At 39.1% G+C, this 27665-nt stretch overlaps 2 protein-coding genes across 9 annotated transcripts in view; one reads left to right on the top strand and one right to left on the bottom strand.

Moving 5' to 3' along the window:
- Positions 1-3795: 3795 nt before the first annotated feature.
- sec22a (SEC22 homolog A, vesicle trafficking protein) lies at positions 3796-21287 on the top strand. 5 transcript variants are annotated; one of them, XM_033325793.1, is made up of 12 exons: positions 3796-3874; positions 5551-5761; positions 7364-7527; positions 8368-8547; positions 9720-9838; positions 10415-10480; positions 10832-12842; positions 13984-14053; positions 14538-14597; positions 18901-18922; positions 20244-20395; positions 20484-21287. In XM_033325793.1, exons 2-7 carry the CDS (start codon positions 5580-5582, stop codon positions 11030-11032), a joined length of 912 nt encoding a protein of 303 aa, XP_033181684.1. In that variant the 5' UTR covers positions 3796-3874; positions 5551-5579; the 3' UTR covers positions 11033-12842; positions 13984-14053; positions 14538-14597; positions 18901-18922; positions 20244-20395; positions 20484-21287. The 5 variants fall into 5 exon arrangements, with proteins under 5 accessions (XP_033181684.1, XP_033181683.1, XP_033181682.1 ...); XM_033325792.1 differs by having other exon boundaries at positions 10832-14053; positions 14538-18804; XM_033325791.1 differs by having other exon boundaries at positions 10832-14053; positions 19061-20395.
- adcy5 (adenylate cyclase 5) overlaps positions 17278-27665 on the bottom strand; it is a 54272-nt gene continuing 43884 nt past the window's right edge. The window contains exons 10-21 of one of the 4 annotated variants that reach the window (XM_026294761.2): positions 27078-27222; positions 26021-26118; positions 24642-24729; positions 24047-24163; positions 23792-23950; positions 22824-23008; positions 22452-22472; positions 22005-22137; positions 20570-20833; positions 20183-20387; positions 18663-18787; positions 17278-17438 (exon numbers count right to left, since the gene is read on the bottom strand). In XM_026294761.2, coding sequence (XP_026150546.1) covers positions 17310-17438; positions 18663-18787; positions 20183-20387; positions 20570-20833; positions 22005-22137; positions 22452-22472; positions 22824-23008; positions 23792-23950; positions 24047-24163; positions 24642-24729; positions 26021-26118; positions 27078-27222 — 1669 coding nt within the window. In that variant the 3' untranslated portion in view covers positions 17278-17309. Of the gene's footprint in view, positions 17439-18662; positions 18788-20182; positions 20388-20569; positions 20834-22004; positions 22138-22451; positions 22473-22823; positions 23009-23785; positions 23951-24046; positions 24164-24641; positions 24730-26020; positions 26119-27077; positions 27238-27665 lie in introns of all 4 variants that reach the window. The other 3 variants (XM_026294760.2, XM_026294759.2, XM_026294757.2) reach the window with 3 other exon arrangements.

Below are 27665 nucleotides of genomic sequence, written 5' to 3' on the forward strand. Positions count from 1 at the left end.
GTTGAGTGTTTGCAGTCTTCAGGTCACGCAGGTCTGCTTAGATAAAGCACTGTTGTTGGGATGCATGCAGTGTTGAGCCATCACAGGCTGATTAATGTCTGTGAGCACAGGCAGAAATACCCTCTCAATCCCAATTTCACTTTAGAGGATTTTCAAAGGGTGGGGCATTTTCATGCCTGGGAGCGTTGTTTCATTGCTCCTTTATGGGTTTTCTTAGAGGGGAGGAGTGTGCATCTTAACCTGTGGAAAATGTGCATTGGTGATGGAGGGCAGAGGGTTGTTAATACAAAGTCAAGGTCTGCTCAGAATCAAGTACCTTAAGCAGAAGCCATTTTCCCTTTATGAAAAATTGTGTTTTGGGCTGTTTTATTTTATCTCTTTGACGTCAGTCTGCACTCTGCCTTCATCTGCCTGGGCGTCCTTTACCTCACCTCTGCTTCCTTGCCTTGTCATTATGTTCTTTTTTTATACAAGCCCACACACAACCTCCTGCTTTTGCAGATGCATCATTAGAAAGCATCTATTTTGTTGATCTTTTCTGTACATTAGTTCCATCCTGTTATTTTTTGCTATTCAATATAAAGAAACAGGAACAAATTGGTCCAAACATCAGAAGTCAATGAAATAAATAGACCTCTAAGTATCTGCCTGGGAGAGATAAAGATTTTCTTTAGCTCATTTCTCACGAGTCAGTAATCAAAGTGATTTGCATCCTGCGCTGAAAGATTCATATGTTCACTCTATCTGCAGTTCAGTAGAGCTGTCAGTAAATCCTGTCAGAAACAGAAACATCTTTATGACATTGTTGATATAAATTGGTAAATTATAGTTAGGAAATCCATGTACCATGAAAATGTAAAATGCTTACCCTTAATTGACTGGTGAAGCCCCCATGGGAAAATGAACAGGCATTTAAATGGATAGCTTCCATGTTTTAACAACAATAACCAATTGATGTTTATTCAAATTTATGCAAGCTTGATTTACAGAAATCCATAGTCCACATTAAACTATGTTTATGAGTGGTTCTGCTGCTGTTTCCCTTTAAGATAACAATAAAATGTATTGAAAAGTTATTTAAAATACTGAAAAATATTAAAATAGATAATATTATTTATTTCATCTTTATCTTTTAATGATCAAAAATATGTCAGTATTTGATTTGTAAAAGAGAAAACTACTTATTTGCAGCACAACACATTAGGAAAAGTCAGTATTTAAAAGGGCAGTCCAGTGATTACTTGAAATGGAGCACGTGCCAGAGATATATTTAGAAAAGTCTGTCATTGTAGTCTTGTTATGGATAAAGCTCCAAAAATGTCAGCTCCTACACTTTCCATAATTTATTTTGATAGGATTTCCTCTACTGTGGCTGGCAAGTGTACATAGTCAGACTTCACACATCAACACCTGTAATGCAGGTTTGCTGTGGAAATGCATCAAATTTTATGTGGGTGATCAAACATTACACACTTATGAAATTGCTGAACATATCTTTCCCAAACCACGGGCATATTGTGCTGTTTAACAGCCTCCACTCCTCTGGTTTCAAGCCCTACTCCACATTTTGGAGCCTGGCTGCAGAGATTTGCTCCCATTCAGTCACCAGAGTATCAGTGAGGTCTAACTCTGACGCTGGGGAATAAGGCCAGGCTCAAAGTTGATGTTCCAGTTCATAAAACTGCTTGGATACCTTCCGGTTTTGTGCAGGCCAGTCTGCTTCTTTCACATCAAACTCAGAAAATCATTTCTTTATCAAACTTTTATCACACTGATATTGTCATGTTGAAGCAGAAAAGGGTCTTGCAGGGTCTCCACAAAGCTGAAAAAAAAATGTCTGAAATATCATTGTCTGCTGTAGCATTAAGATTTTCCTTCATTGTAACTATACAATCCCATCCAGGGTACAACTCAATTTGGCCTAGAGTACTCCACAGTTTGTGGACTGGGATGTCCATATATGTTTCACAAATATTAGACAAAGATTCTTGATACATGATTTATCTGTTTTTGCAGGCTAGCTGGGGTTTGTTTATTAGTAACCAGTTTAACTTTAAACAAACTGTATCAGATCAATGTGCATTGAATGAAGGTCTGTCAGTTTTCTGGTAGATTGCCCTACATTTTTGTCCATTGCAAGCACCAAAGCATGTTGTTTGATCTCTTACTTTCTTATCATAATGTCATATTGGTTTTCACCCAAGACAGTTTCATGAATTTCTTGGAAAAAATGTCAAGATCCTGAAAAGACTGTTCTGCACATGTATTTTTTAGACATGCCTGAGTTTGAAGTTGAAGTGTGTAATGGTGACATTCTGGGAAAGAGACATTTGGGGCTGATGCATTTGAATGCTGATGTGTTTGCACCTCTGTTTTGACTGTGTCACTGTGAATGACGATGCTGCCTTTCTCACCTGACACTCCCTGCACTAAACACTGACTGAGACCTGTGGCTATTCATCAACTTGTCAGCTGCAGCAGAAATCCATCATCCACTTTTACTTGGTTCCTTTCTTTCTCCTACACTTTCACACATTCACACACACACACACACAGGCCATGAGAGAGCTGAGGAGGTCCCTTCAGGCTGACACATTGCCAGGGCTCAGGGAAGATTGCATGGGCATGTGTGAAGGATGGGGCCACTAACCATCTCTGTATTGTTTTCATTTCCTCTAGCTACACTTTGCCCATACTCTGACTGGAAATGTGTGAAAATAGAAGAAAATGCTGATGCCAGTGAATGGCCTACTTTAGGTCAAGTGGAGCTCCAAAGCTGAACAAGCAGTGGGTACACATAATTCATTTTTCATGTTATTTTAGTTTTAACATAACAAAATGAGCAAATGCTTGGGAGTAGGACTGATTTGTTACTGGCTTTTGGTGGAAAAGTAGCAATGGGGCCAAGTAGAGATAAAACAAAAAAACTCCCCAAAATATAGTGAAAATAAAAATTATGCAGATCAAAGTTAAGGAGTTCATGAATATTAACAATATCAGTTAAAGATAAATAAAATAATATACTGTAGTAGCACATCATTTGGCACACAATCCCATCATGCTCAATAGTAAAAAGTATGATTTTATAGCATTTTGTTTTAATGTATTATCTGCAGTGTATTATATAATTTTGCACCTGGCTCTGTCGCTGCTGTTTTAAGGTTATATTTCGTTTTATGTTGTTGACTCACTCTTTCTCCTTTTTATTGTAAAGTATTGTATAACTGTCTTTAAACAAGTGCCAGGTATCGTGATGGCACTAAAGGTTTGAGATGTTTGAGACTAAAGGCTCCAGAAGAAATATTTAAAATTTAAATGTTTTATTTGAAATCTTGCTTGAAATTCCTTACCTCCTGTGGGATAAATAGGTGTGTTGCCAAATACTCACATAATCAAAGATCAGTGATGGTAACTTAAGAACACAACAGTTCTTAGACAATAGGTCTACTAAGAATAAAATTGCTGCTGTTATAAAATGAAAGCAATTATAATCATTATATTGACTTTACTATGAAGTTAAAAATAAATAAGACAACAGGAGCCCATAAGTTGAAGGAGTAGAAATAAATAAATGGCAATAAGAAGAAATATACTCAAAATCCATCTTAAGTATCTCAAATTCTGGTAAACACGATTTTCTCAGTTCGACTAAGTTATTGAATTATATCCAAATATTCATTTGAATGTCAAATATTGATCAGAGTTGAAAATAATCTCCATATTTCATTTGGAAACCTTGATTTTGTTTGTTTTTTTCCTGTGATGCTGATGAGACTGTCTTTACCCACAATGCACAGCGAAACAGCCACGTAAACGCGTCGAATCGTCACAGCTGTCTGCTAGCTAGCTGCATGATGCTACACGTGTTTTCCAGGTATTCAAATCCCGTCTACCTCAATTTGTCAAACGTGTGTGTCTTGTTTAGGTTTGCTTTTAACTGTGTTCTGAGTTGTGTATATGCCGAGTAGCTGGCTGTTAGCTCCACGGCCTGCTAAAGCTAGCAACAAGGAAATGTTAGTGAGTAAGCTAATTAAGCTCGCCGCTAACTTCTGCTAGCTGCTTCATCTCATCTAACCTCTCACATCGAAGAGAGATGTTCAAAACAAAGCACTAAACTTGTAACTGAGTTAATTTGTTCAGCCGAAATGTGTGTTAACGTACATAACATAAAGCTAAGTCTACTTTGTACTCATTAGCTACTGGCCCACGGCTCTTAAGCTTAGCTTAGCTTAGTTTAGCTTATTTTAGCTTGTCGACCCAACATTAATGCAGTGTAACGTTATTTCTTCTGGCAGATCGTCCTCGTGATATTTTGTCGGCTCTTTAGTTGACTAAAGCAGATGTTACTCTAGAAATGCCTGTAAAATGTTAAACCTGTTTGTCTTTGAAGGCCCCTGCATGTTAGTCTATGGCGCTGTCCAAGGTTCTAACGCCACAGTGTCGGGTTCTGCCTGGCCCACTATGTGGCCCACTGTGACTAAGGCAGGAATAAAATAAAGCTGCATGCATGAAACTGTCACAGTCATAGGGCAGGAATATTCGGCTGATTTTTAAGTTGTGCCAAATAATGCATACAAGTTAGTTTATTCTAGCTTTTTTATTATTATTTGACTTATTTTGTTTTTATTTTAAAACGCAGTGGGACCAAATTTCTTTAGATAAAGGAAAACCTCTGCTGACAGATGCTCCCATAGTGAAACTATTTAACTCCAGATTTATGAATCCAATGGTTTTACTAACAACTTGAGCTATTTGGCCACGACTGAATTGCATACATTTGATAATATGTAGTCTTATAGCTATAATCCGTCCTGCACCCATCCCTTGCACTTTAAAGGCACTTGGGATTAAACTGAAGGAGTCAGATCTGTTGTTATGAGCTGATATTTGATACCAAACATCCAGTGATTCTCCTTGAAACCTCATAACGATTAGTCTACAAAGCTTTTCTTAAAAACAAACAGCCTTCGGACTGCACACCTAATATTGCAATGTATTGCTGAGATTGTAAGATAACCTAATGACTTGCCATACACTTTAGTCTTAATTTGTTGTAAAGTTAGAGGTGATTAAAAAAAAAAAAATCAGATTTCATTGTTTGGAAAGCACCAGCTGAGTTTTGCTTGTTGGAGATGAAAAATGTAACCGAATGCTATAAACAAGAAATGGAATCTTTAATTAAACTATTTTCATTATGAGTTAATTTATTGATTATATTTAACAATTATTCAATTAGATCTTTATTGTGTAGATGTTAGAAAATTGTGGTAATTATATGTTCACACTGTTTTAGTCAAATTGAAAATATTTTTTATTTAGTAATGGATTTTTATTTGCTACACAACATGGGTTGAATTAAGCCTAGTACTGAACAAAACAAGATAGTCAACATATTATTAGGTTAGGCTTTGTTGTCATTCAACATGTCAGACATGAAAGAATGAAAATTGTTACCCAGGACCAGCATCCAGCATTAATAAATCTGAATAATAATAGTAAAATTATTACCCTCTGAAGAAGCTTTCTTCCCTGTGTCGTGGCTCTTTGCAGGCCCTCTGTGAGACTGGCAGAGCTGTAAGATGTCAATGGTGTTGTTTGCCTCTGTGGTTCGGGTCGGGGATGGCCTGCCTCTTTCTGCATCCACTGATTATGAGCAGGACAAAGACCTTCAGGAAACCAAGAGGCATCTCAAAGGTCTCTCTAAGAAACTCAGCCAGTTCCCTGATCGCTGCACACTGAAGACTGGACCATACAGTGTCAAGTAGGTCTTAATGGATGTAAATTCCTGATATTTTGCCATTTTAATATTCTAAGTATATCTGGTTATGATGCTTTGTTAAATGTGGATCATTGCCAGTTTTTTTCAGGATAACAACATCATATATGGGGGAACATGATATAGATATTTCTGGATATGATATATATTTGACCAGGGTTTCACTTGCAAAGCGTTTGCAGTTAAAGATATAAAATAGATATTTAGATCATTTTGTGCATCTTCATCCAAAGAGACCCATGGGTGATTAAACAGTTTACTTCTGATAGTATTCCTCCTCTATTTTTGGCTACTCTAACACAATTTTGATGAAAAAGTACTTTTTAATTTGAGTGAATTTGCAGACAGGCTTTCATTTGAGGTATGAGACTGTTTCTAAAAGGCCCTGCTGGTGCTTGGGGAATTGCTTTGAAACTCTGTCAAGCATGGTTTGTTAAAAGCTAATTAGTCTTTTTAAGATAGACCTCCAAAGAAACTTTGAATCAGCCATCAGTAAACCATCTATACCTTTCAACAACCAGAGGCTTTGTTGATTAGTCCCTTTAATCTGTGCCAGAAGCATCTGAAGACAGCTAAGGTCAGAATGAGGCAGGCAGTGTATAAAGTCACGGGTTAATCTGCTCACTGATATACTGGGCTCTCTAGAGGCTGTTGTTAAATTTGTTATATTTGTATGCAAAAGATTGGGACCCCTTGGCAAATTCCCTGTTTTGGTAATTTTTGAAGTTGGGGAAAAAAATGTAATCGCTGCAGTATTACTAAAGCATTGTTCATTTTTATTTGAGGAACTTCAACAATAGAAAGAAGTAAACAGTAATTGTGTGCAGTCAAAGCAGTGTCTTCCAGTAGCTTATGCTAGCTTGTTTATGTATTGATTGACAGCTGTGAGCACCCATCCCCTGTCTTTGGCTTTATCTGATTGGTCAGAAGGGTGAGGCTTGCTTAGAATCGTTGGTAGGGGATATCTCTGCAGGCTTTGAGGGACCAATGTTGATTTATTTTTCCTGATTCTTGAGATTTAGATCTTTTGATCAGGGCTACCGCCTTTAAAGTTAGCTCATGAATTTTACAATTAATTCACTTTGGACTCTCTAAATCCTCTTCTTGTTCTCTCTCATTGTGAAATACATTGTCATGTCTCTTCTGTATAATGCACTTATTGAACTTTACTTACTATAAATATACTTTGCATAACATATGACATCTTTCTGTTTGTTTGCATTTATGTTTAACATCCATTTAGATGTTGTTGTTGCCAGATAATGCAGAAGTCATTCTATCTGGGGAATTTGTTTAAATGTGATCAGTGTCTATCAATTAGCACTGCAGGGGCAAAAGACAGAAATTATGCCAAAATGCATATGAATGTGATTTTGTGTTTAATTAGCTGGGAATGTGTGAATTTTAGGCACAAATGTGCTAAAAATTGTGTTTGTAATGTGTTTAGAACAGAAACCAGAAGAATCAAAAATGCTGTCCTCTCTAATCTGCACTGTATTTAGCTTGGTGTCATAATTATATTTTTCCTTGGTTATGAGTAGAGTGCAGTGCATGAAAAGCAATAATGTCTGTGCATGTGTGCTTCAGTTTCACAAGCTCACTGGGTGTTGGATACCTGATGGTGTGCACCGCAAACTATCCCAGCGTACTGGCCTTCTGCTTCCTTGACGAGCTACAGAAGGAGTTTATCGTCACCTATGACACTAAGCGAATCAGCAGCGCTGTGCGGCCCTACTCATTCATTGAATTTGGTGAGCTACATGTAGTTTTACAGCATGTGCAAGATAGCTATCTCATGGTAAGCTTTATGATGTCAGTTAACACAAGTGGCAGATTGATTTTGCTCATTAATATGTTAAGTTGCAAAAGATGAGGTACCACTTTCACCTCAGGATGAAGCCTGTTTCAATGAAACCATGACTGACTGTTTTTTGAATGGACTGGAAAATCTTGGCTTTGCATATTTCTCCCATGGAGGACATACAATATATACTGTGTATATATATATATATATATATATATATATATATATATATTAAAAAAATAATCTGGAAAATAGGCAAAGTAGTTGCACCAAAAAAGAACTGCCAACATTTAGGCACACACTTACTTTCTGAAGGCATGCCAAACAAGCATTACACTGTATCCTGTGTAGGACCGCAGGGTTATTGCAATGCTTATTATCCTGTTTAATGTATGTGTGATAAATTTGTTGCAAAAAAAAATATGTGGAGAATGTGCATGTGTGCTCATGCTAGTTGAGACCGGGGTCAAATTGCTTGTTTTACCCAACCAACAATCAAAAACCTAAAGATATTTAAGTTGTAATTATATATATAAAAAAAAAGAAAATAATAAAATCTCACCTTTGAAAACCTAAAACCTGAAAGTAAAACGATTCAAATAATGAATTAATTGTTTCTGTTACTTCATTTAATAAAAAATAATTTCAGAGCTGATTCAGATTTTCAAATCCTAAACTCTTGCTTTAACCTTGACAGAATGTCCTGCTCTCTCATACAAACGATGTGTTCGTTTTCCTTGTTTTGACCTTTGTTATTAACTGTCTTGTGCTGGCTGGCTTCCATCAGACACTTTCATCCAGAAGACAAAACAACGCTACAACAGTCCCCGTTCCCTCTCTACTAAGATCAACCTGGCTGACATGCAGACAGAGATCAAGCTACGACCGCCCTACCAGCTCTCCCCTGAGGATCTGCAGGCTATCAATGGATTCTCTGTGCGCATGCCCTCTAAGTACAAAGGCATAGGTAGGACATGAGGTGCTGCTGCATACATACACATGCACATGCTCCATAGATGCTTTATCTGAGAGACAAATTCTAGAGTCTCTTGCTATTAAAATACACTTCATACTTAATTTCCCTTCTGGGGATGAATGAAATGTTATTCATCTTACTCTCATTACTTAGCATTATTAACAGTTGTAGTGCTGGTCTTTGTAACACAGGGACTTAAAAAGGTCACTGGTGGTTTCCAAAGGGTATTGTATCCATTACTGCGGCAATAATGGGCCAGTACTGGATGCACCGTTGCGCCTGTCATTGTTCATATCACTTTTTTTGCTGTTGGGTTTTAGACCAGTTCACATCAAACCTGGGAACATGGAACATGTTTAAGGATTTTTATATGTTGATTGCTGGTGGCTGATATGGAAATATACAGTACCATAAACATATTCCGATCTGTGCTTTAGTGAGTTGTGGTTATAATGGTTCATCAGGACAACAACATGTAAGTGTAAATAACCATTATTTTACACATGAATTATTTTTATATAAGATTTGTATTTCTGTGGACAATATTAAGAGCTCATCATTTTCACGGAAAGAATGTGCCGTTTAATTTAGTTTGAAATTTAATATGATTTTTGATGTTTTCAATACAAAATTATATGAAAGTTAATTTCATATTTTAATTTCCACTTTTGCTGTGTGGCTCAAATCCTCTAGTCCTCTAGCTGTTCCAGAAAAACAACCCTCAGTCCCTTTAGTCGCACCTTATCTGACCCAAGCTAAGCGATGCTACCTCAGGTCACTTAGAGCTGCTGTGCCCCCCGACATTCTCTTCAGAGCAGCTCTCCATGCCTTGTTCACTCTTTGTTGGTTGCCCTTGCCAGTCTCCGTTTTCTGTGAACATAAATCATTTTGTCCTGGGGGATGAAGTATGCTAATCTGATAATAGTGATGCATCACTTCTTTTACCTTGCCAGAATGGGTTGGATGTCAAAATTTAAAAACAATGTATACTTGGAGCAGTATTGCTATTCAGTTATCTATCCTTTATCCTTGCCTATTGTAGATTTCTAAATCTCTAAAATGTATAAAAGTTATATGTTTTCTTATATACTTTGGAAAGTAGTTTTTATTTTCTTAGTGTTTTTTTGTTAAAGCTGTAATACTGTGTTGTTTCTCTCTTACAGCTCCCACACAGATGCTGGAGCCAGTGACTCTCCCAGGCATTGTGTCCTGTGTGCTCAGTATCCTCTGTGGAGGCCTGAATCTGCTGCGAGGAGTCCACGCTATAGAGAGCATACTGCAGGTATGGGCATAAAAGAGACAACATTCAAACAGATTTGTTTTCTCTTAAAGGGAAATTCTGTTTTCATACAAGCAGGGTCTCTTTTTATAGTTTTGAATGTTAATCTTATTAAACAGACTTGTTCAAAGGTCAGACCAGGCAAGGAACAAAATGAAGGTAGATTATACAATTATTACCCAAAATGTCCATTATAGAGATCCATCACAGTTTATTGACAAATGTCCTGTGCTTGCTGTGGTTTTGTGAATGAGTAATTGTTACTGGCATGTGTGCACTCACTTTTGGTTTCACCTCCAAATAAAGTATTTTAGCTAATAAGACATATAGTGTTACATAGAGAATCTGAATTTTCCATTAAGAAAAGTTTGTAAATGCTGTTCCTATGCAGTCTTCCTTGAATGTGTAAATGTTATTACTTTATTATTATTATTATTACTATTATTAAATGAAATGAGACTAAATGGGGGGAAAAAACAGGCACCTCTGAATATTCTTATGTGGTTTCATGATGCTTTGTCTGGACATGATGACTAATGCTGAAACCAATTCTCTCTGTCTTTTTCTTCTTGTCTGCAGAACGATGATGAAGACTTTAATTATGTGATTGCCTTCTTCCTTGGGACAGCGGCCTGTCTGTATCAGGTAAGTGATAGTCTGCGGTAAAAGCAGGCCATCACTGGCTGACTGGCTGACTAACAGACCTGCACTTTACAGCTCAGCAGCTTGTCAGCTAGACTAACATTAGCAAAAGCTCAATGCCTTTCACTCCACTACCTTCTCTAAAACATCCCCATCAGCCCCTTTTGTGCTGCTCCTGGTACTAAATGGAGCACCACAAATTGGTAGCCTGATGAGGAGAACAAAGTTATCACATAGGACTTCCAAGCTACCAAACAGACATGTTGTCCAGTGACGAGCATTAATGATGAAATCACACCACTGGTCAGTTATATAAGTGTGCAGCATTCAACTTTTCCTCTGTTCTCCTTTCAGTGCTACCTGTTTGCTTACTTCTCTGTGTGGAGGAACAGTAAGTCCTTCCTGGCGTTTGCACTCATCTGTCTGTCCAACATGTATCTGTATGAACTGAGGAACATGTGGCAGATCCTCTTCCATGTGGCGGTGGGGGCCTTCATGACCCTGCAGATCAGACTGAGGCAACCACTGGGCAAAGCACCAGACTATAATGTCTGACAAAAACTTCCAAAGCAAAGGACAAATGGACCTTTTGTCTGATGCCTCACCTATGGCCTGGAAATGCACCGGAGACAGCACAAACTTTGGGGAAAAAAAAAAAAAAACAACAATCCTCCCAATTCAGGATGAAAAACCAAAAAATCTTGCTGCACCACGGGTGGTTCCTTTACTCAATCTCAGCACCAGTGGACAGAACTCAGTGTGGACTTGGAAGAGATTTTGCCACTGCCTGAATTTTTCATGGATCCTGGTGGATTGATTTGGAAACTGTTCCCCACTGCTGTTTGATAAAGAGTTTTAATTTTAATTCCCTTTATTGCAGCTATAGCTTAGGTCAGAGTCCTGCATATAGGATATAAGCAAAGCATCTGTACAAGAATGTCGCCAAGAATATCTAGAATTAAATTATGATTTAAATCAGGAATTATCACAGTGGAAATAACTAAAAGCTAAAGCTACGTCAGCACGTCAGGGAGCGTCAGGTCAGGCGACACCCCACTCGCCCAGATACGGGTGTTTTGCTGCAGTCAGGTACAGCGTGCGTTGCTCTGTGTTTGGCCCAATATTTGAAGACATCTTTTGGTATTTGATGGTCTTCAGTGCTTGAGCATTGAAAACTGCAGTTGTACCACAACGTGTTTAATTCCCAGCCCTGTTTCCTTGGCCAACAGCCCATGTAACAGCTCTAGGCTCTAGGTCTAGGCTGAACACCACAGCATATGGCAGGAATTGATCACTTTTTTTAAACTACTTGCAATCTTAATACTAAATGTTTACTTTGTAACAAATGTCCAGTCATTCTTATGTTCATTCATTTCTGTTTCTTGTTCAACTTTTTTCATCTGCTCTTTATTATTATGCACATATTGGACCAGTACCCATGGGTACCTGACCCAGTGCAGGACTCTGGTTTAGGTCTATTTTTTTTAAAATATGCAATGCTGCCTCGTGTGTGGCCCTCATATCAGTTTTATAAATTCAGGAGCTATTGATTATATCTCAGCAGATATTTGCCAGTTTGTAGACAGTGTGTTTTGCTATTTATTCATTTATTGTTCAGTGATGTGGACAGTGAAGATTTTTACAGATTTTAAGAGTTTAATTTCTTATTTTATTATTGTTTTTTTTTTTTTTTTTACTGGCACTAAGTAACCACTGTTCCAGTAAACAAATGTCTGTTAGCATACATACCCTATTTCCTCGCCCACACCACCTCAAGCATGTGCCTGTGTCAAGTGACTATGTTAATAAACAGGTCTGTGTTGGCAGCAGTAGAGATGCAAGCTGTGCTGTGTGGGCCAGGGGCCGGTCATATCATCTGAGTGGCCTCTGGCGTGCTTTTTCTCCCACCCATCCTCTTGGTTCAGATATAATTGCATCGGCCACTTAGACCAAGGAAAAAAGAAAAAAAAAAATCTCTCTCTCACCGTTTGTCTGTGTAATTAATATTAGCACGGTGTTCACATTTACCATAATTACAATCAGGAGATGCCACATTCATCATTGTTAAGCAATGTTAGATTAGTTCAGGGAATTATGGGAATATTTACTGGCTTCCTGCACAATCCCAACAAATAGCACACAAACGCAGGAGGATAGAGAATTGAGTTATGCCTCTATTGTTCATTGTTCGTGAGTAGCTCAACAGTTGTCCCCAGATCATCATAATGTCTTTTTTCTAGTAATCTGTCTGTCACTGGATTGAGATAAAAGTGAAATTTGAAGTGTAGCCATGCAGCTACACTCCAAGTGCATCTGGCATCTGCACTACAGATCTGTCGGTGGGCCTCTGCAACTCTTCAGCCTTGTGAGTCATTAGTGTACTTTCACATGTTCTCTGCTTTCCAACAGCAGTACCGCACCTACATGACCTAATAGTTCTTTTCACATTACGGCTTTGACATGGTTAGATCCAAATTGTGCTTCACTGGCTCTGATTGTTTGTGTTTTTACAGCTGTTAACGGTAAATGTGTGGAGTAGGTGTGTTGTGTAACTAGAAGTGAAATTCAAGGCTTTTATATTGGTTTGGAAAACTACCTGAGTTTGGAGGCTTGGAGGCTGCAGCATATGATGAATGAGCACTAGAGTTTAGGCTGCTAAATGTAGTAAAACTGCTGAGTTTAGTCTTTTTTTCTCTTTGGAGCTGGAAGCAACAGATTGCCTCATGATTCAGAGCAGCTGTAACACTGTTCAGGAAGTGCTTTTTGTTTTTTTGTTTTTTTCTCCACCAGTAATGGCACTGCAGTTATGGTGATTATGATGATTGTAATTGATGTCATTTATGGGTGCCTCATTATAAGTAGCAGCTATATATTGTGATATAGTTAAATGGAAAAAGGGATAGATTTTTTCCTGGGCAGGAAATTAAGTAGATTTTAATGACAAATGGGTGCTGCAGGTGTAAATTTCAGACTGCTCGAGGCACAATTTGAACTCTTCATGTGTCAACTGAATGTCACTAGTGTTTTGTGGCATAGCTCGCACAGTCGGAGTCCTCATGGGCTGGTTCCTCAGAAAGGTCAAAATGTTTAAGTCTGAGGATTTTGTTTGCTGTAATATGATTGATTTCCCTAAAGTAAAGCAAAGACTAATGTGGTTACTGCCTGTGGTACACTGGCTTTTTACTCTCATTGACATTCTTCAAAATCTTAATTTTTCCTAAATATAGTTTATTTGAGAAGGAATCTTAAATTACATTTGAATGCATATCACATGTTAAAGGACCTTAAGTCATGCTTGTTGAAGATAACGGGCACCTTCTGATTGGCTGAACACACCTGATCCAGTTAATCAGCAGTGGGTAGGGCAGGGATAGTTGGGAATTGGCCCTTGAGGACTGGATTTGGCCATGCATGATATAGATGTTTAAGCTGTAATGGATGAAATAACACTTGGGGTACTAATCAGCAGATTAGTCTCTTTTGTCTCTTCTATCATGCATAAACAGTAACTGTGAAGAAAAGAAGACAACGGGCCTGTGTGTAAACCCAATGATGTAGTATTGCTGCCATCTTTTGGTGAGTTACATGAACGAAAGCACAATGTCACGCTGTCGCACCTGTGAAAAAGTTTTAGCTGGGCATAGTCTCACTCAACGTGTTTTATTTCTGGTAGACATAAGTAAGTGGACACCAGAGCTATCGTTAAATATGTAATTCAAAATCAAATATTCTATAATTTTCTCAATTAGAAAATAATGAATTAAAAGGTCTTGCTCAAACTACAGTGTCCACATGCTTTTAGCCACACAGTGTATGTGTGACCAGCTTTTATGCAGGACCTTTACTTTGGTACTATGAATATGCTAAGACAAAGTAACCAGTCATTTATCAGAATGCATTAGTGACCTGAAAATAGATTTCATGCAAAAAATAATCAGGATTAAATCAAGTTACCTGTGAAACATCTCAGCTGTTTATTTGATTGTAAAAAAAAAAAAAAAAAAAAACAGCATAGTGTTTGGCATGACAGCAAAAACAACCCACTGTTTTCTCTGTGAAGCTATTTTTGTCACAGATGCTGCCTCACCTTGTCATCCTCAGCTGCAGAAACAAGAAAGAGGTGAGTTTCTACCACCTAAAACATTAACATTTCCACTCAGGCACCTTAGTTACTCCCCTCATCTCTGATCTGTGCCTTCTCTCTTGTGTGTTTGTAATGGCGCATTCCTGCACAATAAACAGAAAAAAGGGCTCACTGGGGGTGTAGAATGGCACAGCATTCAATATGGCAACTGGGACGACACTTTGAAATATGTGAAGATAATTGTCGCAGCATTGCAGTCATTAACAAGACAGAAACCACCTGAGTAGACTAGTACAGACCTCCCACTCAACAAGCTCAAAGCAAACCTTTTGAGTAAGTGCCAGTTTTATCTCTCTCTCAACAAACTACAAGCAAAACCAGCAACTTTTAAAGGATAAGGCTGCTGTTTGTTAATCTATAGTTTTACTGTTGACATCCTGTGAAAACACCAACATCAACAATGGATTGATGATTAAAAACATCAGTCAGTCACACTGTTGGCCATATTACATCATTACAATGAACTGGGCCTGGAGTGAGCCACCACAATTATTTAATTAAAGTGATCCAATTATTTTAAAAAGTCATTACAACTTTTAAAATTATATTTACATTGAATTCTTTTGCTCATTTTAAAATCAATTTAATACATCTCAATATTAAGTAATTGGATTTTTTTTAAGTAATTGCAACTTTTTTGAGGCAAATACATTTGTGTGCAACCTCGAAACAAATTGAAGTCCTACCTGAGCAGCAACAGGAGCATGTCATCTTTTTAATTTATACTCTTTCTATAGTTGAATAAATCATTTCAATGTCACTTTAATTTAAATAATTATATTCCAACAGTGTCTTTTTTTTTTTTTTTAATTAATGTTGTTCTACAATGAATCTTGGTGCAGCCCAGACTCCATACAGTACATTGTAGTTAATTTAAAGTTAGTCCCTAAAGTAGAGTGATCAAATGTGTAATAAATACAATAATAGTCGCAATAAACAGGAGTAAATGGAGCCCTTAAGTCTTTGCAGTGTTTTAAAGATTTATATAGTCATGAGAAGCAATTCGACTGAGGATGGAGTTTGTGTAGACACAGAATAGGAAAAGCAGCATATTGTTGATTTTGGTGTTTTCATAAGAGTTGAATAAAGCTAGCCTTATTCCTTATATTGCTCCAAATAAACTGTACTCAGTGGCTCAGCCCAGGCAAACAGAACCAGCTGTAGTGTTTGCTAATAGTTTTACTGCCATCTATGAAATGGCCAGGTTAAAGGCAGTTTGTCTGATGACATGAGTGAGTAATGTGAAGAATACTGAAGAAAACTGCTCTGGTAAGAAGAAAAAAAAACAGCAGACAAAAGGGCTTGTCTTTCCCTGTCCACAGGAGGAGCATTGTAGTCATTAGTACAAAGTTCATATTAAAGGCCTCATTGGAGATGACTGGACATTCATTGGGTCGTACCATCTGATTGAGCAAGCAAGAGAGGTGTTGGGTGGTGCAGGAAGGGGTGGACAGCTTAGAGAATTGGAGTGCAAAATGGCTTTAGAGCACTGAGACCATCCTCTGGTCTCATTCAGAGCACTTACTCACTTGGTTTGATGCTCCCTTCTCACTGTGGCCCACAAGTGAAGGGAAATATTCAGAACGTCATCTAATCAGAAAACGGTTGACTTCCTGCAGACCAAAAGCCGCATTTCGGTTAAAAGAGCAAGAAAAGTGCACATTCAGGTGCGTCGCTCTGCTGACACTAAATGGTACATTAGCTGTGGCGCTACACTCTGACCAGGTAACACCCGTGAGAATTTCTGATATCCCAACATGAGAGTGATAGAGTATGCACATCTGAATACACACTGGTGTTTATAGATAGTTCTCTAGTATATTCATGTACAAAATATAGGTTTGGTGTTCTGAAGTCAAAATACAAAATGTCTAAGATTAGAAAAAGCTCTTCATTGACATCTTAGTGTTTAAGGTGTGTGTACATGCTGTTGATACTGTTAGTGCTTGTGATTTTATATTTCTGACAGGAAGCTTTCTTCTGTGGAGTGTTTATCTATTCTAATATAAAACAGTCCAAACTATATCTGAGGGACCTCCTGGACCTGTAAGACCAATAATTCTCTCACTGCGACTCCTTTGTCAGTCTGTTACATACGTGATCAGATGTTGATAGGACAGGCAGAGCTGCGGTGCCAGCTTAGAGTCCACATATAAGAGATTTGTACCTGTATCACGACAACATGGACAAAATGTTTCACATACAGTACTTAAACACCATATACATACACGTAAAACTGTGTTTTACGTGTATGTGTATATACACACGTCAGCAGGAGAAAGGCAGAGAAAGAGGAAATGACATAGTCTTTGTCTTCCTGCAGGCTTGTCCAAACCCCTTAAAAATTCTGGCAGATTGAAGCAAATTAAATTTCTTAGAGAACATTTTCCTTAGGGGACTTAGCAGGTGGAATTTGTCTTTATGCTCTGATTGGACATCTTTGGTCTCATCAGATTCAGGCTTGCTAGGCCTCTTGCACTTAAAGCATCCTCCGCAGGCTTAGCTTTGGGACGAATTTCCTCATCCTTCCTTGTTGTGGCCTCAGTGGGTTCAAGAAAGTTTCGGAGCTGCGCCTCAGTCATGCGTCAGTCCACCAGTTGCCATTAGAGGTCCATGAGGCTGCTTGTTGTGTCATAGGCGGAGTTAAGGCTCTTAACCCCCACATGTCCATCTGTCACCCAGTGTAGGTTAACTGCTGGAGGGTCCACTGGTGAGGAAATAGGTCATCATCTCTCCTTTGCCCTTGACTGTGACCACGCCTCTGTACTCCAGTGTGTAGTTATAGGAGCTGAGCACCTGGTACAGGTCTGTGGTCACCTGAGCACAGAAACAGGAAAGAGCATCATAAAACCATTGCTTCTACAGCACTGACATGACTTAATTTCAAAGAGAACCCATTTATTACACTTTAAATGTATGGTCCCTGAAATGCATTCAGAGCAATGGTTCTATGTAACCGTGATGTCTGGGAGACTAACTGTCATTTAACCCATTTTGAAGTTTCACGGTTTGGCCAGTAGTGCTTGGGCTTGGTCTCTTAGCAGAAGTAAGACACCCTAAATATCCTGTTTTCCTTAGACTGCCTCTACATGGAAAATTACAACAATAAACAGAGAGTATTCTAGACCTTGCCTACTAAAAAAAAGATTAATTCCTGTTACATTCCAGTGTTAATGGTGTCATTTTGCTGTCACTTTAATTTTCCTGTGCATCAGAAGCAGTGGTTCATATTTGCTCTTGTGTAAATGGTTTTTCAGAAGGTGTGGAGATGGACGAGATGAAATTAAAAGGCTTCCATCTGTGTTCAAAGTAGTTCCAGTTATTAAGCTTTAATGCTTTCATATCTAATACAGCAAAAGCAATATGGCCATTTTTCATTAACGTGAATAGACTTGTTCTAAGTCCAGCCATCAGCCATGTGTAAAGAGCAGTTTTGCAGAGCTTTTGCACATTAGTTGAATTCCTCATTTTTGACCAAAATAGACCAACACTAACTCCAGGATGGTGAAATGAAACCAACAGCCATCCTGACTCAGACTGAAACTTGCATTAAAATTTTAATGAGCTAATTTAATCATAACATTCATTTTTTATTTCACTGAAATTGGACTGAGGCTGTTCCGTTTGTTTTAAAGACATTTTGACTTTTTTTAAAATAAGTTTTTAAACTTTGAGACAACTCAATACTACAGACTTTATTCTCGATAAATAGAGAGTCAAGTCATATTGATTTTATTTAGATTGTAAAACAATTATGTATAAATTAGCCTCGGCTGGCTTTAACATTGACACATTGATATTTATCTATTAATCAGACAAAACAACCATTGCCTGAATTGCTGGTAAATCAGAGGCACAGATCTGATATATAATTAGAGCCACTTCTCCAAACTTTGGAAAAGTACCCATTTATGTAGCTGTATGTTTTGCAAAAATAATATCTACAAATAGGTAAAATTATCTAACCCTGCTGTCAGATTTTATTTGGACTTTTTGAGCAAATCTGTACTTTTGGCATTGTAGCATTACACTTTTGGTCACCTGGATTCTCTCTGGTACACCTGTGCTGTCCATGCGACTTGCCACGTTCACTGTGTTCCCCCAGATGTCGTACTGAGGCTTTCTGGCCCCGATCACACCAGCAACCACAGGGCCAATATTAAGACCTAAAAGACGAAACAAAGTTCTTTATTCTTAAAAAATGTGTGGCACATATTCTTACAAAAATATGTCACAGAATTTGTCAATGTTTTTTTTTTTTTTTTTTTTTCTTTAACAGAAGGAACTAGGCTACTCGATTGGTAAGCTGATATTTATTGCAAATGCATTTCTGTATTTGAAGATAATATCTGGACACATTTCTCCCCACATATGTTCTCCATTTCTAGCATAGTTAATGTATTTTTCCACTAAAGCTAACCATCGCCTTATACCCACAGTCCACAGACCCCAATCTACTCCTGATGTCGAAATTTTGGGCGTTCCCACAACAACGAGAACTAAACGGCTTTGGGCGGGATCTAAACGGGAACAAGAGCGGGATAGTCGGGAACTGTCTTTGAACCTGCTCAAAAACATCTCCCGACCTCTGGAGAGCATCAGTAAAGCGGGAATAGAAGTTAAGGGGCAAGAGCAGGACAGATGAGTCAGGAGGCAAAGTTTCTCTGCCGATCCTTGCTCTTTGACCCACGATCCATTCTTGATAACAGTGGCGGCTCCGACATCATTTAATTCCCATTCTACTATTAGATCTGCTAATGGCTAAATAATTCGTGGAAAGAGGAGAACGTCTGTCGTAAAAGATGGCAATATCCAATATCTTATTTGCTGTATTTTAGTTTCTGTCAGATTCCCACAATGCTTAGTGTCCGTGGCGTGTTCTGCAGTGGGAGTTCTGCACTTGAGTATGAAATGTCCTGGTTCTTGTTCTCGCCACCTCGAGAAAACCAACAAATTTCTCTGTTCTGGGGGAGTATGCACAGGCCTTAACTCACGAACTCTACCTTGTATAAAAACGGGCAGCCAACCACTGCTGCTCATTCCAATTTTGAGCCCTTATAAGAGCCAGAGGGATAAGCTGTATAAAACAATGCAATAGCAGTCTGTTGTTCTAAAAGTACAACATTTAGCAGCACACCTCGCGCTCGATCCATGGTGTGCATGAGACAATAGTAGGCAAATAGGTGTTGAATGGCAGAGCAGCTACTTTTGGGAGAAAAGAGCGTATCTTAGTTGGGGGTAGGCAAAAGTACAGCAGGAATGCCTCGTTAGTTGGTCGTCGGCAGTGTATCTAGAGCGTAAGTATGACGGTAATGGTCATAAATTGACTGGCAACTGACTCAGGGTTTAAGAGTATATGTGACATAAGTTAAACGTATTGGTCGTAGGTGGGATGTGATTGAAGCGTGAGTAATGTGGGGGTAAAGGTTTTATTCATGAAATTTCTCCCGACCTGAGAATAAACGCCAAGTTGGGAGAGAGCGGGAAGAGCGTGAACAGGTCCTGAATCTGTTGAATGTGGGTATAAGTTTCTGTTTGTGTCAACAACCATATCAGCTCACCTATTTTCATCTTGAAGTTGTTAAAAGAGTGTTCATTAATGTATTTCATCTGGTCCATCAGCCTCATGGCATAGTCAGCCAGAGCACGGATATGTGAGCGCCCGGACTTGTCGTATGTGGAGTCATTGAGGCCGGAGGCCGCCATGTAGGTGGAGCCAATGGTCTTGATCTTCTCCAACTGACGGAACTGATCCTCACTGATGATCTAATGTGGTAAGAGAGGGAGTTTTTTCTAAAAAGTTCTGTTTTAGCAGTTTTACTGATCTTAATACTAAATTTCTGTCTAATGTTGATCATGCAGCAGAATGGATGAAACTGTGGAGCAGTCAGAAATTGAAGACCAAATCAGACACGCAGAAACACCTCCACGCTGACTTCACATCTCACCTCATCGAAGTCAGCGATGATCTCGTTGAGCAGCCGCAGACACTCCACGCCCTCGTTGTTGGCCTCCAGCTCCACGTAGAACTCTGAGAAGTTGCTGATGGAGGCAAACATGACTGCCACACACTCACATGACTGGTAGTACAGCTCATCGTTTCGCCGTTCACGCTGCAGGAAGTGGGCGGCCACATCTTTGGGTAGGATGTTGTGGAGCAGACGGCGGTTGTAGGCCTGTAGCTCCTCCATCTCCTCCTTCTCCTCTGTGGCCTAATGTGGAGTTCAATACAGTGATTAAGAAAACGAAGACTGAATCAACTGGCTGTGCAGTGAAGTATCTTTTAGACTGGGACAAAATTCAGTACAGACATTTAAGGTTTCCAGAGAATATACTAGACTATACTATACTAGAATGCATTTCTATTGGTGTTTACTGTGACCGTACCCTTTGGCCAATTTTCACTTAATACTTTATCTTTTCTTTGCGACGAGCATTACAGCATCACAGAGCTGCTAGAGTTTCTGGAGACGCTTGTTTTCCTGTTTTGTCAGTGACAGCACTGAGCTGGAAAATAGACTCCTCCAGCAACTCAACATTTTTAGATAAATAACATGTGTATCCACTAGACTGGCAGTGCAATCTGCTTCAGTGCTTCAATGAGATGTCAAAGAACTCAAACAACTCTCAAGGCATTTTATTATTAAATAAATACTTCTCTACTCATTCGAGTAGCAAACAATTAGCCTCTGTAGCCCTTTGAAAAGTTTTTAGCTTGTTCATTCTCCAGAGAAAAGCAGCAGCTCATTTGGATTCATGACAGCAAACGATGGAGTCCAATGAAGGTATGTCACAAAAAAAGTTGAAAAATGCTGATGAATTTTACAGCTGCCATCCTACATGAAGAAAGAACCTACAGACATTTCAGAGCCACCTTTTAGGCCTACGATGGATGAGTATCTGATACACAGAAGACGACTCAGCTGTTCCTTTAAACGCAAATGTGGAATGCAACAATAATCCTTACATCTTTTTTCTTCATTAACTTAAGATATATTGAAATTTGACTCTCTATACAGCAATAGATATGAACTTATCTTATATGTTGTGGCTGAGAATAGTTCTTAAGGACAGCATCTCGTTGGACTCTTGGGTCTTTAAACCAACACCACCCATGGAAAACTTTTTCCCATCATTCAAAAGGACACTGGACTGAGTTATACTAATTTCCTGTAGATTTGCCCAAACCACTACATGCCTAGTCCAAACCCTTTATCTTTAACCAAGTCTTAACCATGAAGTTTTATGATTCCCTTTGGGGATGAAATCAGGTCTCTACAAAGTAGAAAGAAATGTGTGGTTGTGTAAACATATTGTGTCTCCACAACTTGAGCAACACACACACACACACACACACACACACACACACACACCTACACACACCTGCAGCTTCCAGAGGAAGTCGAGCCTGGCTGTGGACTCCACCTGCTGGGCATGAAGGTAAAGAGCCAGAACAAAGACGGTGATGACCACTGGGGTCATGATCTTCAGAGGAACCTTGGAGTCCACCACACAACTGGAAGTCAGCACACACACAAGGACAGGACATTCAATGTTGCGTAGTAAATAAATCAATCAGTTCCTATCTACCACACAGGTGTTACATGCCGTTATACTGTACGTGGGTATAGATGGACTTTGTTTGGGAAAAAAAAAAAAAAAAAAAAAGCTGTCCTCAAAATCTTGGCTCATTAGCTTTAGCATCTGTTGCCAGCAGGTCATTGTAGTTACATTTGTACCAGCACAGTGCTAATGATGCCGTTAGCTTAATCAGATCACAGAGGTAATGCTTCAGGTCTCTGTGGTAATAAAGGCAGGCATCAGGCTCACCTTGTTCCATTCATGTTCTCGCTGTGAGGGAGGAACAGAGAAGAGACAACAGCTGTTAGAGTATCTGCACACAGTCAAAGATTTACACATTACATCTGTAACAACACTGTTGTGTTTTTTAATTACTTGTGGGGACTTTAGATTGACATAAATTCAGACTTGCCTTCACTCTAACCTAGGTCACCATAACATTCAATGATTTACAGTGTGGGGACCCTGCAATATGGAAGCATACACACACAAACTCATATTGCTGTCTTTGTGAGGACACTTATTAATTAACCCTCAAACGGGACTCTGAAAAATGGTCCTCACAAAGATAGGAATACAAGTGTACACACCCAAACACAAAGCAGTAATGAAGTGACTCACACAACGTTGATGGCACTGGCCATGACCAGCAGGTCCTGGTTGTCGAAGAGGCTCACTTTAGGCACCTCCATGACAAGAAGGTACAGCAGCTCGATGAAGAGCATGAGGAAGAGTTTTCCAATGCTGCTGATCTGCAGGAAGACCGAGCAGGCCAGCAGGCTCAGCAGCACGCATGACGAGAAGTACTGAGGGACAGAGAGGATACCAAGGAAGGTGCATTTGTTTTTATGGTGGTCATGAAAGTTTTCTGTAACTTGGTCAACTTTCTGTAACTTTAATTCAGAGTGCCATAGTATACTTAACAGCAACTTGTCTGTTATGTAATCAAATCAGGGCTTGTTCGAAGATCATTGGAGGAGAGACCCGCTAATGGTATCTGTGCTCATGTCTCGAATAGAGAATATGAGCATCTGCCCTCTAAACGAGTGATTTCGCACAATTTAGATGTAACAAGCTGAAAAATGTGCATAGGATGTGTTTTTCTTATATATAACTTATGATGTGCTCTTTATGACAGGATAGCTCCTTAAGGGTGCAGAATGATTTTCAGTCACTTAATTTAAACACTGCTGTGCAAACAAATTAACATTTATACTTGCAATTACCCTCACTTAGCATCTATTTCATCTGCCAGAAGAGTCACTTTAAAATCTTAAAATATACAATTAAAAGATGCAATGTTCGTACAGTGGGAAGGCAGTTGATCTTAAAACACGTTGCTTTGTTTTAACCATGAATTAGACGGCAGCATTTTTGTTTTGATAAAATATAAGTTGATTACACAACTGAACAGAACAGAAAACCATGATTGTTTACTTCTGCTACCATTTTATGTTTCTGTGCCAGCAGCACTGGCGGCTCTAACAGACACATCTGCTTTTAAACAAGGCCTGAAATGATTTTGAATGAGGAAATCATGTGTGTTTTCTGCTGCACAGACACACATGGACACCAAGGCACACCTGTACCTCAGGAAAGCTGCAGATGAGGGTGTCGTCTCCACAGGGGCTCTGTTGTGTGTCCAGGCTATAGTTGAGGAGGCGGGCGTGGCAGGCGTTAACGCTGTCCAAACTGATGTTGAGCTCTGCTTTGATGCAGCCTCGCAGGTCCTGGCTCCGGCAGGTGAACTGAGTGAGGTCAAAGGTCAGAATTTAAGGCTAGAGAAGGGTTATGTGATTCAGAAACAGAAGAATCAAAATATGGTACATCTGTTAATAACTTACGATATTGATGAAAGCAGAAAGAAAGACAATGATGATGGTGAAGACGCCCACTAGGGTGCTGTTCAGTCTGGACTGGACTATCCTCTTAGAAAGAGTCTGCAGAGGGACTGGGAACAGCTGAGGGCATGAGCACCAGGACAGACAAAGTGAGATCAGAAAGTAGGATAAAAAATGTTAATAAAAAAGAGATGAAAAAATTCATTCAATATTTATTTAGATTTGACATATTTGACTGTGTTTATCTGCATTGCCTAAATACATTTGGGGGTTTACACCCAAATGTCGTCAATTTGGGACCAAACGGCCTCAAATTCAGGGTGAAGGGAAAACATGTAAATACTCTCAAAGACTCGTACTAATGTGACAACTGCTTTAAAGCCCAAACTGGTGTTAACACTACACAGCTGTGTAATGAACTTGTTTGTCCATTGAACCCTCAAGTACCAGTCACACAATCACACACACATAGAACTAAGATCTGGTAAAGAACAGACAAACTCTCAGACCTTTTCTGTACTTGACTACATTTGAGATAAACATTCATCAAAACTACATCTTTGTAAAAACTCCCATGATCACTTTAGAGACAACTCACCCCAAAACAGCAATAAACAGCCGAAACAAACATGACAGCTGTCAGAATAATGAGACAGGTGATGAAGAAGCCGATCATCAGGCTGGAGCTGCAAACAAAGAGATGGGATGTTATTATATATGTGATGGATATGTATAATTTTTATTCCTGGCTAGATTTAACAGTTTAGTGAGGAGGTAACACTGTACTCATATGTACATGTACTCATATTATCCACAACCTTGTGTCTATGTAAATAATATAGACATAAAAGTTATATATGTGTGTGTGGGAGTGACAGCAATGGGGACCAGAAAGAAAGGAGTGTTGAGGAGAGAAGGTGTAAAGATGATGAGAATAATTAAGGAAAACAGAACAAACAATGAAAGAGAGGAGGTGGTGAGAAGAGGCATTCTGAGGAGGACCAAGAGATAGAGACAGGAATAAGAAACAAGTAGTGCGACGAAAAGACAGTGCAGAAAGGTTAATAAAGAGGCAGACTAAAGAAGATCGATACTGAGAGATGGGCGCAGAGAAGACTGAGTGCAGAAGAGCTAAAATAAAACAGTGGTGTGACTGCTTCAAGACTAAATTTTGAATCGATGCAGTTGCACCGATTTTGATTTGATATTCTCTTTCATTACCTTATTACATCTATTCAGCTTTTTGTGGAGCCGAAATAACTTCATTCTGGTTGTAAAGCTAAAGAGGGAAGAATTTACAATAGACACTGGAAGGACTAAAGCAATGTGCAAAGAGTAAAGGCTCAGCACTTGGTAAGACAAAGCCATTCATTTCTACAGTGATATTAGCTTAAAATAAGTCACACTACTTTGAAATCACACATCAGTTATTAAGGATGTTATTTATTTTTACCTATTACAGCTTTTTAATTAAAGACGATGGGCCATCAGTAAAAATCTTTGACCTCACTCCACTAACAGAGCTTGTTTTGTTTGTTCAAAGGCAACAGTATCTGTGACTGTGGCACAGTGAGCTCTGTGTCTTTCCTTTGATTTTAACTGTGATCACAAGTACAAGATTAGAATTCATGTGTTGAGTAATCATGTGCTGCTGACATGATCCAAGGTAAGAAACAAACATAAATTAAAATTATTTTCAGTATCATATTGGATATATGTTTTAAATGCACAGATTTAACAGGAACTATTGTAAATTCTTATTGTTTTACTTCAGAGATTAATTAGAGCAGTAGATTCTGGCATTAACATGGGTGACTTTGGCATCTGTCTCTTCCTGATGTGGACAAAGTGTCTGAGGAGCCAAATTTTAAAAATCCTAACTATTTGAATTGGTAGTGGGGGCATATTTGGGTAAGGTGATAATGAATTAAAAAGTTCCTTAAGTCAACTTGTTAGGATTTTAAATTGTTGACTCACGGTGGCACAATGACGATCTGGATGAAGCAGATAAAGAGAAAGACGAGGGAGGCGCAGGCCACGTAAGCTCCAAACCTAGAGTCCACTTGTTTGGAGTACTGCAAACAAGGAGAGGAGAATGAAACTGCAGTTCAACATCTGACGACAGACTTTTCTTACATTTCGTGCCTGTGCCAGCACACTCGAAAATCAATTTGCCAAAAAAAAAAAAAAGGTGAAAAGAAACTGACTGTGTTCCATCGCTTCAGGGACAAACCTTGTGTGCAGCTCTGTACTGGTGACACATGCAACAGGGACTGAAACATTATGGATTTATGCTTGATTTCATGATTAACTGCCTCAACATCTGACTTTTGATTATTCATTATTTAGTTCAAATTGTTACACATGTTACAAAAATGCACAGGTGACTCTTTACATCTATATATACTAACAAATTATTACCAACAGGGGCGCTGAGCGGTTGGCTGTCATCAGAGGTGTCTCCAGACCGACTCTCTGTAACCCCCAACCAGCTCCTTATAGCATTCAGTCCTCATAAGTCCTAAATCAGCCCTGCATACTGTTGCCAGAATGAGGTGAGGTTCTGACTGAGGCTGTGTAAAAACTACTGGGATCAAGATTCAAAGAAATGATGTATAGTCTGAGATCTGTATATGAGCTCTGGAGCTGAAGCATCTTACAACCAGTGAACTTGAAACACACAACGTCCTGATCTGCACTCAGTCAGTACTCTCACTTCCTGACACTTTTATCTTGACGGGAAGACTAAAAGTTAAAAACAAGACTTGACTCTTTTCCCAAAACTCTTTTGCAGTGACCCAAACTCTAACCTTTCATCTCAGCTTGTCCTTCACTGTCTGAAGCAGTTTACCTCCCCCTCCCTTTAGCAGCTTTCTCTCTCCATTTAAACTCCAGCTCCTCACTTTCTCTGTAACACTTTGCTTTCACTGACTTCCTCAAGGGACAGAAAAGAGAGAGCTTTTTGCACAAGGAAGATTGCTTGTCATGGCCAATTATTTGCTGCCATATTGGCAGTGTGCGAGAGCGTCCGGACCTTTTTCTCCAAGTCAGGTTCTCTGAAGGTGAGCAGGAACTTCTTGACATGCTCAGATCGCAGCCGGTCGATGCTGCGAGCGTCGATGGCCCGGCCCAGGAACTCATCCACCTCGTCCTCTGGGTTTAGGTTTTCTTGTGTGTTTCTGAAAATGAAATGCCTGAATAAAACAGGATGAGATCAGAGTACATTTAGAACTTAAGACACCTGAAAAAGCCCTTTAGATTTGTCTACTCAGTGTCTCCTAATATAAACCTATAACTGTGCAGCCAATTCCCTTTCCTCAACATAGGGACAACTGCAAATGAAGAAGATAGAAATCATGTTGTTGTATAGTCACACCAACGACCTATTTACAGAAACAAATATGTCCATAGTCAGAATCACAGTAGGGGCCATGTGCTTTGTAAATCATGTCTTAGCCCTCAGGGTACAGGATACTGCTAGACTAAATCTGAACTAACAACACTTAAGATATTATTATAGTGCCAAAGAAGATTTTGTGGAGCAGTTGTAGGGACACTTTTCCTCCCCTGAAATGTCAGGCTGAGGTCATGGTTTGCATTCAGGGTATGATACTGGTCAGAC

The sequence above is a fragment of the Mastacembelus armatus genome, chromosome 21 (genome assembly GCF_900324485.2).
Source record: "Mastacembelus armatus chromosome 21, fMasArm1.2, whole genome shotgun sequence".
In the NCBI taxonomy this organism is placed as follows: Eukaryota; Metazoa; Chordata; class Actinopteri; order Synbranchiformes; family Mastacembelidae; genus Mastacembelus; species Mastacembelus armatus.